General features: G+C 43.4%; 1 protein-coding gene across 4 annotated transcripts in view; it reads left to right on the plus strand.

The window, feature by feature from the left end:
* Window positions 1-14844, plus strand: part of PARVB (parvin beta) — a 74400-nt gene that overhangs the window by 22752 nt on the left and 36804 nt on the right. For 3 of the 4 annotated variants that reach the window (XM_037387503.1, XM_037387505.1, XM_037387502.1), the window contains exons 2-3: window positions 10981-11070; window positions 13964-14034. In XM_037387503.1, the coding sequence (XP_037243400.1) occupies window positions 10981-11070; window positions 13964-14034 (161 nt within the window). Of the gene's footprint in view, window positions 1-887; window positions 995-10980; window positions 11071-13963; window positions 14035-14844 lie in introns of those variants that run through there. The other variant, XM_037387504.1, reaches the window with a different exon arrangement.

Genomic DNA, 14844 nt, shown 5'->3' on the forward strand with positions numbered 1-14844 from the left:
TTGATGAAATGTGACATTTTCTTGTGCTTTGGACTTGTTTTGATTTGATTCTTGGGCTGGCTGTTTCATGATTGCATTTTGTTATCCCTTGAGGGCTGTGTTTTGGGGACTGAACTGGAATGGCAGTCAGAGGCCTGGGTTCCACTCTTTTTATATGGTCTTCATCAGCTTTGTTAGGACATAGTGCTGTCTACTTCTTACGTAAGCCTAGCAGAGTTAGGCATCTGAATGCTTTTATGGCAGCTTCTGTCTTCACTGTATCTTCTCCCTGTGGAATGGCTTTTATCTGACTGTGGGCTCTGAGTTCCAGACTTTCTTTTACTGTGAGGTCTGTAGTGCTTATCACTGAAGTGCTTGTCTTGGCAGGCTCCTGTGGTGCTCGGAGCAACAAGTAAAATAATTTTCCACAAATGACTTGTCTGGAAACCATTGAGAAAAATTCTTTGTCTTTTGCAGCATCTGTTTGTATAGCGAGACATTTCAGTTCATTTTCAATATGCTGCTTTACTGCCATGGATGCAGGTAGGACACAGGAAAGGTAGAGCTAGGCATGAGCAGCCTTGGTATATGGTGCTCTGTTGTGTGTTTAGGCTAAAACTTCTAGTCTGGAGCACTGTCTGTCCCTCCATTGGTCCTGTGCTCTGTTGAACTCAAACCCAGTATTTACCAGCAAACCCTCAATGTATACGTTGCAGATATAGTTGCTATGTGTGAGTGTTTTTCAGGGTTTCCCTTGTCTTTCTGGGTGACATTTGGGCAACTCCAGCGATTAGGCCATGTGCACTTTTTGTGGTTTGCAGGATCATTTATCTCAGTTTACTCTTCCTGCAGAATCATGTTGCACAAGCAAAAAAGTTTCTTTTTTTGAATTGCTAGTTATAGCTGTGGCCGCCTTTTCATTTGCATGAAGTTTGTTGAGCTCTGTAGTATCAGCTGGAGAAGACGGTGCCTTTTTGTTACTTCTTGTGCTCACCTGCCATTGCTGCCTTCAGAAGTGAGTCTGTTGCTCTGTGCTTCTCTTGACAGGTTAAGAAGAACTGGCAACATCAAATGTTTTCATATCTGCACAGCAGACTGCTTTTGGTGGTAGTTGTTAGCCTTTTCATGCCTTTGGAAAGAGGGGTGAAGGATGTGGGGAAAGCAGTAAACTGAAGCAGGGAAAACTGCTTGGGCAGTTAACGAAGGGGGTTTCATTTGGGTGCCTACAATGAACCCTCAAACCTTGAGAAGCAGGTGGAAAGAAGTTGGTGGAAGGATAGAAACTGGCTCAGTTGTGGCTAGTGGTAACACATTTTACAGTAGTAACTCTTTTAATGCTGTGTGTTCTGCTTGATAGATTTTGCTTGATGTTTGCACAGTTAGATTTGTATGTGGGATCAGAGAGAGAGCTTGTAGGAGGCAGTCAACTCAAGTGCTGTTTTCTGCCAGACTTATTCATGATGTAGAAGACAAGAACTGGGTAGACTAGGCATCTCTATTCCAGAGTAATGCTGTTAGCTCTGCTTCTGACAGCTTCTGCTGTCTCTCCCTTGGTGATTTGCTTGGAAGTTGGACCCATCAAACTTGGATACCTTTAGTGAGTTGATTTTGGTTTCTGGAATTGCTTTTGGTCAAAGGTCTTGTTGGTGCTTGGTGCCTTGCAGAAATCAACCTGCTTTGGGGGATCTCAGGCTGAGTTTCTAGGCTGAGCATGCTGTTCTCTACCTGCTTGTGCCCATTAGCTTTGGTTGTAGAAGTACACAGAAGCCTTGGAGAGTGCTAAGCGCTATATAGTAGAATACAGTATTTCATGGAGAATTGATGGCAGTAAATTTAAAATGCCTTTCAGTTTTTCTACTGGGGGTAGGTACAGCCAGAAGTCTCCTTCAGTCCTTTCCTCTTCTTCCCAGACTTCTTGTTTCCTTCTGTTGTCATTAGGCAGATTTGACTCCACATCCTTGTTTCAGGTGGAAGTTGTCTTGGTGCTTGTGTGGTATGTTCATGAGAACATAATCCTCTATCATTGCTTCATGTGAAGAAATGACCTTTTGTGGGTTGTGACGGAATTGTAATGGGGGAGGCTGAGAAAGTATGTTTTCCCCATTTTCAAGTAGAACTTGTGTGCAGAGGGAGGAACGTAGCTTTCCCGAGTTGCTTTTTAGGTCCTCTCAAGCTGCAGTAAATGCTTGTGATGATTAAGGCAGCAGCCTGGCTTTCCCCTGTCAAAAAACTCTGGGATTGAAGCAATCTGTTTACAAGTTTAGGACAAAGCAAATGCCAAAAGTATGCCCGGTTCGTGTCCTGGAGTGTAGAAGCTGTATAGCTTGGTGTGTATGAGCTGGGTAAGGGGTAGGTACTTTAAAGAGTATTTTATTTTTGCCTTAAAAATAAAATACCTGCTTGGGACCCTCTCTTTACCTGAAATGTTTTCCCATTTATTAACAAGGCTATGCAAAGGCTTGTGCAAGAGGTGGGAAATGGAGGAGAACAATCTCGATGTGAAATGAACGGATACATGGCGTTAAGTTGCAGGGTCCTGCTTCCAGCCAGGTGCTGGCTCCAGACCTGAGTTTGCACAGGGTCTCAGTGACACTGAGCTGTTAACAGCCAGGGTGCATCCTGAGAGTACTGCAGCATGTTATGAGTAACGAATGCAGCTTGTTGACCTCTCCTTGCTCATCTGCATGAAGGGGACTGTTCTGTTTCAGGCAGGGGACACAAAATGTCAGAACTGTTTGCTGGGAGCTGCTTAAACACCTCTCAGGCATGAGGAAAGGTGACTTAATGTGTCATTTTCAAAGCTGTGGGATTGCAGGGAGACTGGAACAGAGCTGACTAGGTCAGTATGTCTGCTCAGTATCCTACAGGGTGGCTTTTTCTACACATGAAAACCTTGCCTTTGTAGGTGTAACTTTACAAATACTTTAAAACACCACTCTTGTCCACACTCTTATTTCTGCTGGTTGGAGTTTTGTTTGGGGTGTGTGTGTGTGTGGTTTTTTTTGGGGTTTTTTTTGCCAGCATTGGTGTTTGCGTGTCCACACAGTGAAAATTATATATTTTTTTTCCCTTCTGTCCCATAATGTGGCTTCTGCAACTGCTAGTGCCAGCAAAAGGGAAGGGGTGAGTGGCAGCTAGAGATGGAGGCAACGTGTGGAGTGCCCCTTTCCTGACAGCGTGAATGCCTGCCTGACAAAGACAGCTACATAACTATGGCTTAAGAAAGAAATGAGAAACAGTGTATGATGAATCCCAGATTTGACAGGTTTAGTTCCATAGCTCTCTGTATGCTTCTGTCGAAGTCTGCACTTTGCTTTTCTGCCTTGCAGAACCTATTTTGAAGGATTCCTAGTTAAGTATTTACTAAGTGGGTGTTAGACCTGTTGCATGAGCTGAGCAAGAGACTGAAACAACTGAGGAGCTAAATGCTGAGTTGAGTTCCTCTGGTCTGGTCCTTTGGTAGCTGTAAGACTTGTATGGGATTAGTATGGCTGCTGGAAAGAAGACCTGGCTGTTAAATATGATGGCTTTATGTGGGCTATATGATGGCTACTGTGGGTTTACCTTGGCTCTTATCATTGTTTATGCCCAGGCAGCTGTGGGTCAACTGTGGCTTTGTCAGTTGCTATTGGAGCCGGATAAATACTGCAGGGGAGATCTGTGGGTTCGGTTATTCCAGCAGTGTGACGGCAGGGGTAGTCAGTCCTGCTTTCCTGGCTGTTGCATTGTCGGTGGCTGACAGACTAAGGTAAGGCTGCCCAGTATGGCAGCAGCTGGGTGAGGATGGGGTCCTCCCTCCTCAGCAGCAGCAGTGCTGCATTTGCAGGGCCCTGCAGGGAGCTGGAGCAGAAGACCGGTTCAGTGCACAGCAGCTTGCTTTTTGCAGGATTCGGCTTTCTTGCTGAATTAAAGCAGGCCATGTAACTGGATAAAGATCTGTCTGCTTAGCAATTACTTGCTTATATTTATATATATATATAATTATTAGAGTCTTATTTTGTTTGTTTTGGTGTTCAGTTGCCAGTGCTGGTGATGTTGAGAGATGCTCGTCGCTGTGTCTGTTCAGTGCTTCTTTCTCCCAAGCTGCTGCATCTCTGTCCCTGTTCTACCTCTGCACTCCTCCTCTCTTCAGGAGGGCTGGTACCTGTGCAGGGCTTGGCCAGAACAGCTGTAGCCATGTCACTATTGGCTATCTCAACACAAGTGTCACCTACAAAAAAATGCAAATTATTTTTTCACCACTCCCACTCCTCCCCCCCCCCCCCAACTCCATAGTGAGATAAGAATTTTTGTGGGTGAAAATCTGAAAGTGGTATTTCACCTTCACAAACAAAACGGAGCCCCAGCTTCTCACAAACATTTCCAACCGGCTCAAATACTGAATATATTGCTAGTGTGCTAGATATATGTTTTACCACTGGCAAAAATAAAGCGGGGATCTGTGTTCTGGCAGTCGCAGAATAAGACCCCTCATCAGTGTAAGTGTAATACATCCATATAAGCAAGCATGGCCTGCTCTTTGCAACTAAACCAAAAGCATTATTACAGCCCTCTCCTTAAAGTTGCCTTTAGCTTTACTTTTTCCTTTTTCAAGGTCTTTCCATTTCTTGAAATGACAGAGCCTGACTGTTGCAAGTACCTTGTCTGCCTGCTAAGGCATATAAATAATTTCCTTTATTACCGCAGTCCCTTGATACAGTGCCTTTATGTTGAGTTGATGAAGTCTTTGCCTTTGATCTGCCTGGGATTATTAATTCTCTATTATAATTAATGGAGGCTTTGTCTTTTCTCCTGCAGTCTCTATGAAAAGATCTCAGAGTCTTTTGTAAATGTTCAGCGATTAGTAGTGCAGTGGCAGACTGAGTTGTATGTGTGGTTTGTCTGTAGAAAAGAGACAAAGAGTCTCAGTTTATCAGTATGTGTTATCTTTGGGGCTGATTTTGAACTCTTTCACTACAACAGTTTTTCTTGGAAAATGCCAGTTTTTATAAAACTTTCTTTTTTTTTCAATTTTTCTAGAACTCTTACAGTTTGGAAGAAAACTTTTCCTGAAAGAGTTTTAGGTGTCAGGTGGAAATTCTGCATGTGCATGGCTGTGTGTGTTGGTCTGCGGCAGGCAAACAGAGGAGCAGGTTAAGGCATAGACACTGTAGGGTCTTCACCCACCAGGGACCTGTTGCCTTCTGGTCTGATATATCCCATGGGGAGTAGATGCTCCAGCAGATACTGGGCCTTTTATGCAAGGGTTGGGTGCTTCATCAGGGGGATTTGTCCTGTGGCCACCTCTCACCTGAGGTGTGAGTGAACGAGGGTTGTGTTGCTGGTCTGAATCGGGTAGAAATGGTCATCTCACCTGAGGTGTGAGTGAACGAGGGTTGTGTTGCTGGTCTGAATCGGGTAGAAATGGTCATCTCACCTGAGGTGTGAGTGAACGAGGGTTGTGTTGCTGGTCTGAATCGGGTAGAAATGGTCATCTCACCTGAGGTGTGAGTGAACGAGGGTTGTGTTGCTGGTCTGAATCGGGTAGAAATGGTCTTGAATATGGATTTTGTTTTGGATGTTATTGTCTGAACTCTTGGGAGATGAGTTGCAGGCAGGTGAGTCACTGTCTGAAAAAGTGCAGCTGGTTGTAGTTTTTTCTCTGGAAGGAGCAAGGAAACTTGGGAAGCAGTAAGACATTGGGGTGGGAAGAGAGTTTCCAGTGCAGTTTGAGTTACATGGTCATTGCATGTTTCCTGTCTGTGTGCTGCTCCTGCCTCAGAGGATGACAAAGTTACTTGAACAAATCTTTTGTAATGGAGCCAAGGCTAACAAAGCAGTTTAATAACTTCCAAATCTAGGGTTTAATCATGAGATGGAAGTACATCATATAAAAGCTGCGGAAAGGCTGTGCTGTGGTGCCAGCTCAGCGCTGGTTGAATGCGAAGGAAAGTAGTGTATCCAGAAACCCATGATTAGCATCATGACAGCTGCTGCTCTCTGCAGGGTGGGATTCAGCCTTGCAGTCAGAAATAACTAGAGCTAAAATTAAGTAGCATTTACCATCTATTTTTGTAAGAGGCAGAGGCTTGTGGTCAATTTTTTGATAACAGGACAATGAATGGTAAAGACTTAGGAGGTGAACTGTGCTGTTGGTGCTATCCTTGAAAATTACACTAAAATTATGAAGAGTGAAGGCAGAAAGGATCAAATTGTTGACATCAGCTCACTCTTCCTTATAAAAAGGACACAGCAGGGACATCTCTTCTTTTTATAGCACTCCTGCTGACTTTAAAGGCCATTTCCTGACTTGTGAGAAATCCTTGACAGTGGCACTTCCAACTTTCTGCAGCTAATTGCTCCTGTTCTGTGCAGTTTGCATGTAAACCCATGCATCGAGACAGCCTGCTTGGCTTCCAGATGTAGTGCTGTATAACATTTGTGCATGCAGTCTGCTCATTATATTAATTTGTTTGAAAGGCCAGCACAGCTTCCAATGTGACTAAATCATGTTGACTGCTGGCACTGCCAGGAGACTGTTAAAACATCGGAGGCCTGCCAGGAACCCTTGCTGCTTTCCTTGGGACTGGTAGAGAAGTGACCTTTTACTCATGAATTTAAATTTCTGGTTTAGGGGAATACTCAGGGTTTTTGCTGAATGCCTTGGCTGCTTGCCCGTCCCTTGTTACATTTGGATTTTGCTCGTGCTGGCTGATGGGGTACTGAAGCAATTCGGAGGACTAGTGCTGCCTGTTAATTGAGGATCTGCTCAGAGAGGAGATATCTAGCCAGAAAGGAGGGAAGCCTTAGCAGACATCTGGGAGAAATCATAGTGAATTTTGCCAGGTACCTTTCCAAGGCATCGTCTCTCTGTGTCTGTAGTTACACCTGACTTGTCCTGTGTAAGTTCACAGCTGAGTCGTTTAGACCATTGGCAAGTTTTATATTAAGGCTGTAACCATTTAGCAGAGCCTGTGTTGTGGGTCAAGGTGGGGGCAAACTTTTTGTGGGCAGGAGAGCATTCCCTGGATGCTGGGGCTGCTTGTACAAGTTTTGCTGGCACATCTGAGGGAGACCTCTGCCCTGGCGTGGTGTGCCTGCAGGAGCAAAAAAACCTGCAGGAGCAACAAAAGCACAGGGATAAGATACAGGAAAGGTTCTGCTGGGGACCGGCCTGGACTAAATGATGCTACTCCAGCCTGTACTCAATTTCCTACCTCTTTGTGTCTTTCCCTACTGCAGTTTTCCTCTGACCGATCTATGAAATGAAGTGATCAGGCTTTAGAGAGAGATGTTTTACACAAATCTCATTTAGAGAGCAAAGAACTATGCCAGCACAACAGGAGATGATGTTCCCTGTGGGGAAGGGAAGGGGGAAAGAAGGGGGACTTGTGAATGGGCAGATGGAGAGCAGGCAAGGAGCAGTAATACCTCATGTGGGACCTACCAGTGATTATAACCTGCCGGGCAAGTGCAGCTCTGTGCTACCAGTAAAATGCCCTTTTGCATGGATGACTCATTTGTGAGGATCTGGTATAAATCTTACAGCAAAGCCACTGTTGCTGATACAAAGTTGAGGAGGCTGGTGTTTGCCAGCCGATTAATATCCATTATCTTTTACAGTACTTTTGGGTTTGTGAAAGCTGCTCTTTGTTGTAAACTTGCATGAAAACACCTATCAGGTTCTTCTGAGAAATGTACCTGTTGCTCCATCCTGACTGTTACTTTAACTGTCTCCACTTGCTCATTTGTGGCTTTGCTGATTTTGCAGTGTTATGGCTCCGTTTCCTTTTCCTGCTTCTGCTTCTTTGCTTAACAGTGATAAGTGAATACTGGGGGCAGCGAGCAGGGGAAAAAGTCCTCAGCATTTGTTCAGGTGCAGTGTGAAAGGGTTCTGGAGTGCAGGTTTTGGAAATACCCTGGCAAATTTATGTTTGTGAGTGGAATTGCTTCTCTGCATGCTGGCTGTTGCTCTGCAAGCCTGATGTTCCTGGGGCAAGCTGTTGTGGTGGGAAACTGGCTGTGGTTTGGCCAGAGCGTGGAGATTACTTTGTCATGAAGCTCCTTGCAGAGAAAATACCATCTTTGAGGCACCTGCTCTTGGGTGGCCAGCAGCGGGCCAAGGGAGGCACTTGGCCATCTGCAGAAGCAGCAAGGGTACGGAGGGATTCCTGGCTGGGAGTCTATGGACAAGTGTTGTGCCCTCCCTCCCGCCCCCCTGGCACCTAGCAGCTGGGAGGCTATCTTAGTGACTCCTCCTGTGTCACCATGCCCAAATAACGTAGGTTTGGCAGTCCCGAGGTGGCAGCCCCTTATCCAGTTGCTGCTGCTCCTTCAGCATTCAGACAGCTCACGCGGTTTGTCTGCGACCTGCTTGTGCTGCCGGGGTTGGGATGGCAGGGCTCCTGTGCAAGAGGCGCAAAAAAGGAGGTAGGAAACATTACGTTTGTAGCAAGAATCTCTTCGTAAGCTGTCTGCCTAGGGCCTGGTGTATGGGCTGGGCTGTCTGTAAGCAGGGCTCTCCCTGGGCGGCAGGCCTTGGGGGGCTTTCTGCTGCCATAGCCGTGCTTTGCCGGTGGTGGTGGAAGAGGATGTTTTGGTCCTGTGGGATCTGGCCCAGCTGCGCTGGATCTGAAGGCGAGCTCTTCAGGTTGTGAGGGATGGGGGCTTAATACACAAGTTCATATTAATATTTTAGTTTAGCAAATTGCTCAGAAACAAGGTATTTTTGTTAGAAAGAGTAGGGATCATCTTTACATTAAAAATAAAAAGTGTAGCATCTTAAATGAACTTTTGGAAATAAAACTAGTATAGCTGCATTTAAAAGTATTCTGGCTTGACGTATATGCCACATGTAGTTTCTATAGCATGCACTGAAGATAGTACTGTGTATTCGCTGCCTGGAGGAACTTAGCAGCTCTGTTCTGCATTTGCAGAGCATTAGGAACAGTGATGCCCAGACCTTATTGAACGCTTGGCATTCCCATAATGACAGCAAAGCTACAATAATGAAGAAACTTATGTCTAGAAACAAGGCTGGTACTTCCAAAAGGAGTCTGATTTAAGTGGAATTTGGGCGTTTATAGTCCTAGCAGGGTTTTAAAAATCTTACTTTTAATGCCTGGTTTCCACACGATTTTTCTTTTGCCTCCTGGTGGCTGTATTCCTGTCGGCATTGCGGTGTACCAGCTGCTGGGGTGAGAAAGCTCTAGACGGGCGTAATGCAAACAGGGCTGGGTAAGGCATGCTGTTAGAGCTGCTGGGGTCTGTTGCGTGAGGCCTTTTAGCTCCCTGACTTCTGTTTGAAGAGTTTTCTGAGAAAATGAGAATGAATGCAGGAAAGGGGTGTAATTACGAGTTTCTTTTGATAATGACATCTATTCAGGAGCAGACATTGTATTATGTTTGCAGTCAAGAACGCTGTTCTCCTCTTCCCTTTGCAGAAGGTACAGAATACAGAAAGCAATCTGTGCTTACTGCTGGCAGCTCCCTTCCACCAGTCTTTGCTCCTCGTTAGCTCCAACCAGCTGCTCTAACATGGATCATAAGCCATAAGGTCTCAAAATATGAGACGGGTGTCTGTTGCTTGGAGAACATAAGAACAGTATTTCATAATTGAGGATTTTTAGTTGTGTTCAATATCATGCTGTAGACAAGAATCAACTAACATCTTGGAACTGCAATTAAGAAATGTGGTAACTTGATTTAAGCACCCGGTTCAAGTATCTGTGAAAGGAGTGGGCATTCTTCCCTGTCCTCTGGGGCAGTAGGATCTGTTTTCTCTGTCAGTCAAGCAGGAAAAGAGCCAGTACTGATGCAGGATTTTGTAACCTTTGCAGACTGTATACAAATGATTAGCTTGTGGTTTGATTTTTCCAGTGGGAAAGGGGAATAGTGACGGTTCTTGAAGGTAGTCCTTGTTGGGGTATTGTAACTATTAGTTAATTGTACCTCCTTTTCTTTCCCTGAAAAGTTTGCCTAGCAGACCTTATTTATTCGGAAGTCCTTGCTTTTTCCTGAAAAGAGTATGGGGCTTGGACCTCTCTCAAAGGAGACTGTGATGCCTCGGATGCTGCTACAGATGATCTTAGCCCATGCTAATGCAGAACTGTCACTGAATAGATGGGGCTGTTACAGTGTCTTTGTGTCTCCTAATTCAAATGCATCTATTTCAGTAGCTTGGCTTATTATAAATAAATAATCGTTATCTGAGTTTAGGAGGGAGATGTGCCTTGGAGAGTGTACAAGTGTTACAGCATTGCTAGTGCTTTTCTTACAGTCAGGCTCTGTGAAGATACTAAAGAACTGTTCGGTACTTGTCCTCAAGTTCAGTTCCTCCCATCTGGCAGGACACAGGGAAATATTTGAATATCTGTTTTCTTGATGAAGGGTACTTTACTGACTTTCCTAAATGATAGCTGTAGGTTTAGGACAAGAGCTTGAAATCACAGATTTCAGATTTGTGTTTACCGGATCATGCTACATGTATTTTTAGCCAGTGGCAATGCTAGAATTAAATAAATTTTCATCTTTATTTGGGAGGTTTCCCTGGAATACTCTGAGGCTTTTAATAAGGCCAGTACCAAGCTACAGTTCCTGGTGTTCTGCAGCTGGAAAAGGTGGTGATGAGTGGGGGTCATGCTATCAGAAAAGGAGTTTGTTTTTACAGTTTGTTGTCTTCTCTGGATCTGGGCTGTCCTGCAGACAAAGCTCACACCCCTTCCATCTGGAGAAACAAGCACTCCGAGGTTGCTCTTACCACGTAATTGATTTTCTTGTGAAGTATTTTTGGCCAGTTGTGTGGCGGCTCAGTTTAATGAGAAGATATAAAAGGATGTTGCTTTTGATATTATTTTCCACTGTGGGTGCAGTTCTTAATTACATAAACTGTGCACCTGTTTTGAAATTGAGCTACCAGATCCAGTTTTCTCTTACTGTGAATAAATACCTTTTTCAATCCCTACATATCTGCCAACTTTGTGTTCATTACAGTCTGTCTTTCTGTTTCTTCCATGTCTTCAGTGAGTGACCTCCAAGAAGAAGGTAAAAATGCTATCAATGCACCAATGAACCCAAGCACTGTGGACATCCATCCAGAAGACACGTTATTAGGTAAAGTATTCATGCTACAGACTTCAGCTAAACGATTATTAGTTAAGGTTGCCACTGTGACTCCTGTAGCCATTGCTTTACTGTTGAATATAGATTGCTCAGTTTGAACTGAGAGAATTGGGCATGAGAATTGAGAACTGTTGCATGTTACATGTAGGTTAGAAATTAGAAGGGCTAAAATGGAATTTAAAGAGCAGTGCCAATTATGCAGATACACTTAAGCTAGGTAGTTTAGGCAAAAATGGACTTGTTCAATGAATTGGCAAAGAGCTTGAGTTCTTTTGTGCTCATCCTGAAAGTAGATAGAAAGTTGAGGTTTGCAAAGAATTACATGGAAAGTACTGCTGAATTTGTGTGCCTATTTACTTCAGTTCCATTAACCCATTGGCCAAGTGCATCCTCCTTTGGTAAGGAAGTGGTATGTTCTCTCTTCTGTGTGTATAGATGGGGAACTGAAGTGCAAAAGGATCAGCCCACAGAAAGTCTGTGGCAGAAGTGTGTGTCATGATTCCTGTGGAACCCTTAAAACTGCCTTGTCTCAATGTACATACTACACTGTTAACTAGTGTATGCCATGTTCCTCCTTGGGTTACTGCTGCCACTTTGCAATGACAGTGCAGCAAAATGAGACGTGGTAATGGATGAACAGATGAGCATTTAGGCTTTTGAAAATAGTAATTAAATGTGATTAAGATAGAAGTATGTAAAAGAAGTAATTCTTTATAGAAAAAAGTTAAATATTCACCTGTTCTCTCCGTTTCCTCCCCAAGTCCCTACAACAGCAGAAAGTCTTTAAAACTTGTTGAAATAAAATACTTTTTTTCTTTCCTGGCCATATGTCTCTTAATCGACAGCTTGCTTCAGCTAATTCTGTAATGGAGACAAATATTAAAACAGTAAACTAAAAAACAAATTTTAGTTATTTAGACTTTCTGATGAAAAGAGTAGTAGCAAATGCAAGTACTGTTCTCCTGAGATGCGGACAAAGTGTTGATTGCTCTGTGTATGTATGTGGATTAGGAGTGTCTCCAATGATTTCTTCTAAAGCTGTGTGAGATTTTAGAAGATTCAGGATCCCTGCTGAAAGTCTGTCATGTAAAGGCATGACCACCAGTGAACCTTGTGAACCTTAAGCAAAGTTCTGTGGTGAATCGTATAGCATTATGGGTCAAATCTGGTCCAGGGTTTCAGTTAGCAATATTTTGGGTGTGTAGTGGGTGTCACTTCCTTGTGCTTAGACTGCCTGACTCATCCTAGGCAGTAACAAAGTAAAGGAATGGAGGAAAAAAGCAGCAAAAGAATTCATGGTTTTCTTTCTAGGTTTGTGGAAATTTGTCAAGTATGTTCAGGTAGCAAGGTCTTATTTAAGAAAGATAAGGGGCCCTGGAAAATACTGAACCCAAATGTCTGGGTAAAGTCTAAGGTAACCAGTTAGATGATATAGTCAGTCTTCTGTCTAGGTTGTGCGAGTGTCGTGTTTCCCATCTGATAGCAGTGAAGTCTAGAACTGCAATAGGCAGTCACTGTAGGCTGGGCATTGTCAGGTTTTAAAGGGTTCCTCTATACAGTGTGGCAGTGGCCTGAGTAATGGTCATACCGAAACCCCTCTGTTGTCGTGCTGCAAGGAATTAAGAAATCAATAGGAAAATAGAATTCCATATGGACTGTCTAGACTCAGCTAAAGATAAATCCGTGGGGTTTATAAATAGTAATAATATATAATAATATGTAAAATATAATACATATTAAAAAATAATAATAATTTCAGCTGAAAAGATGTGCATCTCCTTGCATAGCTGTGACACTGCCATCCATCCTTGTGCTCCTGTTTTGTAGTAGACAGGATTTGCACCCCACTGGAAGGAACGGATCTAACCTAGGTCACAGCTACTACTTGGCTACTGAAGGAGCTAAAATGAAGGGTGCAGGGAGAGGTCTGCTACTTGAAAGCAAGCACCAGAATCTAAAATGAGACTTACTCCAGCTGCTTCCTAAATACCGGTGTCCATATTTATGGTAGCATACAAACATGCACATCACGCATGTGTCCATGTGTGCTGTTTTGAAGATAATTTTGCCAAAGATTGTTTGATTGTTAACCTTACTGAAGTCAAGTTAATTTTGCTACCAACACTTCTGCATCAAATCATCCCTTCTAAAAATAGATCTTTACATTTGTGCCTCTTGTGGTTGTCCTGCTGGCCATTGGAGAGCATTTCTCACATCTCTCCACCTCCCAGCAACGGAAGAAATAGAAGACTTTACACCTCAGAAATCTATTTGATGTTCTTCCACCATGCACAAGTACAACTGATACAAACTGGGGTAATTTTCATTCTCCAGCTTAACCAGAGGTTAAGGAGTTCATGCACTCGGGGCCACATGTGTGACAAAGTTTCAGGGAACCAGAGAGCACAGGAACAAAGTGTCAGCCCAAGTCTCAGCAGCCACACTGAGTGCAGTACCATAAACTTGCTGTACTCTTCAAGATGGTGAAATTTGGGACAGGTATTTTCAAATAGAAATCAAATAAAAATTGAGGAGAGGGAGAAAACTAGTTGACTGCACTTTTTGGTATGTTGATGTTATCATGCCCCTCAGGGTACAGAAGATGGCAATTTTTCTGAAGTATTCTGCATACAGCAGGGTCTGAGCTGGGGAAAATCAGTGGAAACAATCTTATTTTAGGGAAGTTAGAGCTGTTATCTTTCTGTGTGTCTCTAAAAACGCCTAACACTTTGATCATCGGAAATTCCCTTGCTAAGATGATGACTAGGCACTGTCATTTCTTGATCAGCTGACAGGCAACTTCATGATTATGAATTGTTGCAGTATTTCAGCAGTGTACATTTGAGGTGGATCTCGCTAAAGTTTCCTATTTTTACTTGGACAGAGGAGAACGAAGAACGCACGATGATTGATCCTAACTCAAAAGAAGACCCCAAATTCAAAGAACTGATCAAGGTAAGAAATTTTGTCCTCCTTCAAATCTTCAACTAGTAAGCTGGAGTAATTTACAAGCTGATTACTAAGAATGTAGTTGAGGAATAGCAACTTGTTACTGAAGTATATGTGAAAACTGAGGTCATCAACAAGGTAAGGCTGAAAGTAACAATGAGAGAAAAAAGAAAAGGCTGAATGTCAGAGTGCTCACGGTACTTACAGAGTAAGGCTCCATTGTCCATTCATATCCTTGTGATTATCACAGTGAGGATCAGTGCTTGGCTTGAATCTACCTGCACTCACCACACATAAACATAGGTTCCTTCTGTTTATGAAAACAGGGAAGGAGTTTTGGAAAGCCTTAGTGAGATTTCAGGAGAAAAAAAGCGTAGGACTGAAATGAGCACGGGCATGGTAGGGCACAAGGAGGAGACCTCTAGTGCTAACAGAAAAGTTGGAACTGAGATTCTTCTTGCCCTATATTCTGTTGGTTTGGTGTTTTTGTGGTGTTTTTTAAGAAAAGTAATCAGTTTACCTGGCTACTTGGGGCAAGGACCAGATTGTCCTGAATCTGTATTGTCACTGGAGATGCCTGCCCAAGGTGTTGATAATGGTGTTTCCAGCTGTGCTGATGTGAAGTATGGCTTCCTGCCGAAGCAGTGCTCATAGTTTCTGCCAGGCATGATGAAAGATTTGATCTTGAGGGTCTAGCATTTAGGAGAACCTTTTCTATGCAGTAAGTCGTTGAGGTTAACATAGTGAAAACTTGAGCAGGAAGAGAAGGGATGGCAATTCCAAACAAATGCGTCCTCTTTCTAACAAAAAATAATT

The sequence above is a fragment of the Falco rusticolus genome, chromosome 5 (genome assembly GCF_015220075.1).
Source record: "Falco rusticolus isolate bFalRus1 chromosome 5, bFalRus1.pri, whole genome shotgun sequence".
Classification (NCBI taxonomy): Eukaryota; Metazoa; Chordata; class Aves; order Falconiformes; family Falconidae; genus Falco; species Falco rusticolus.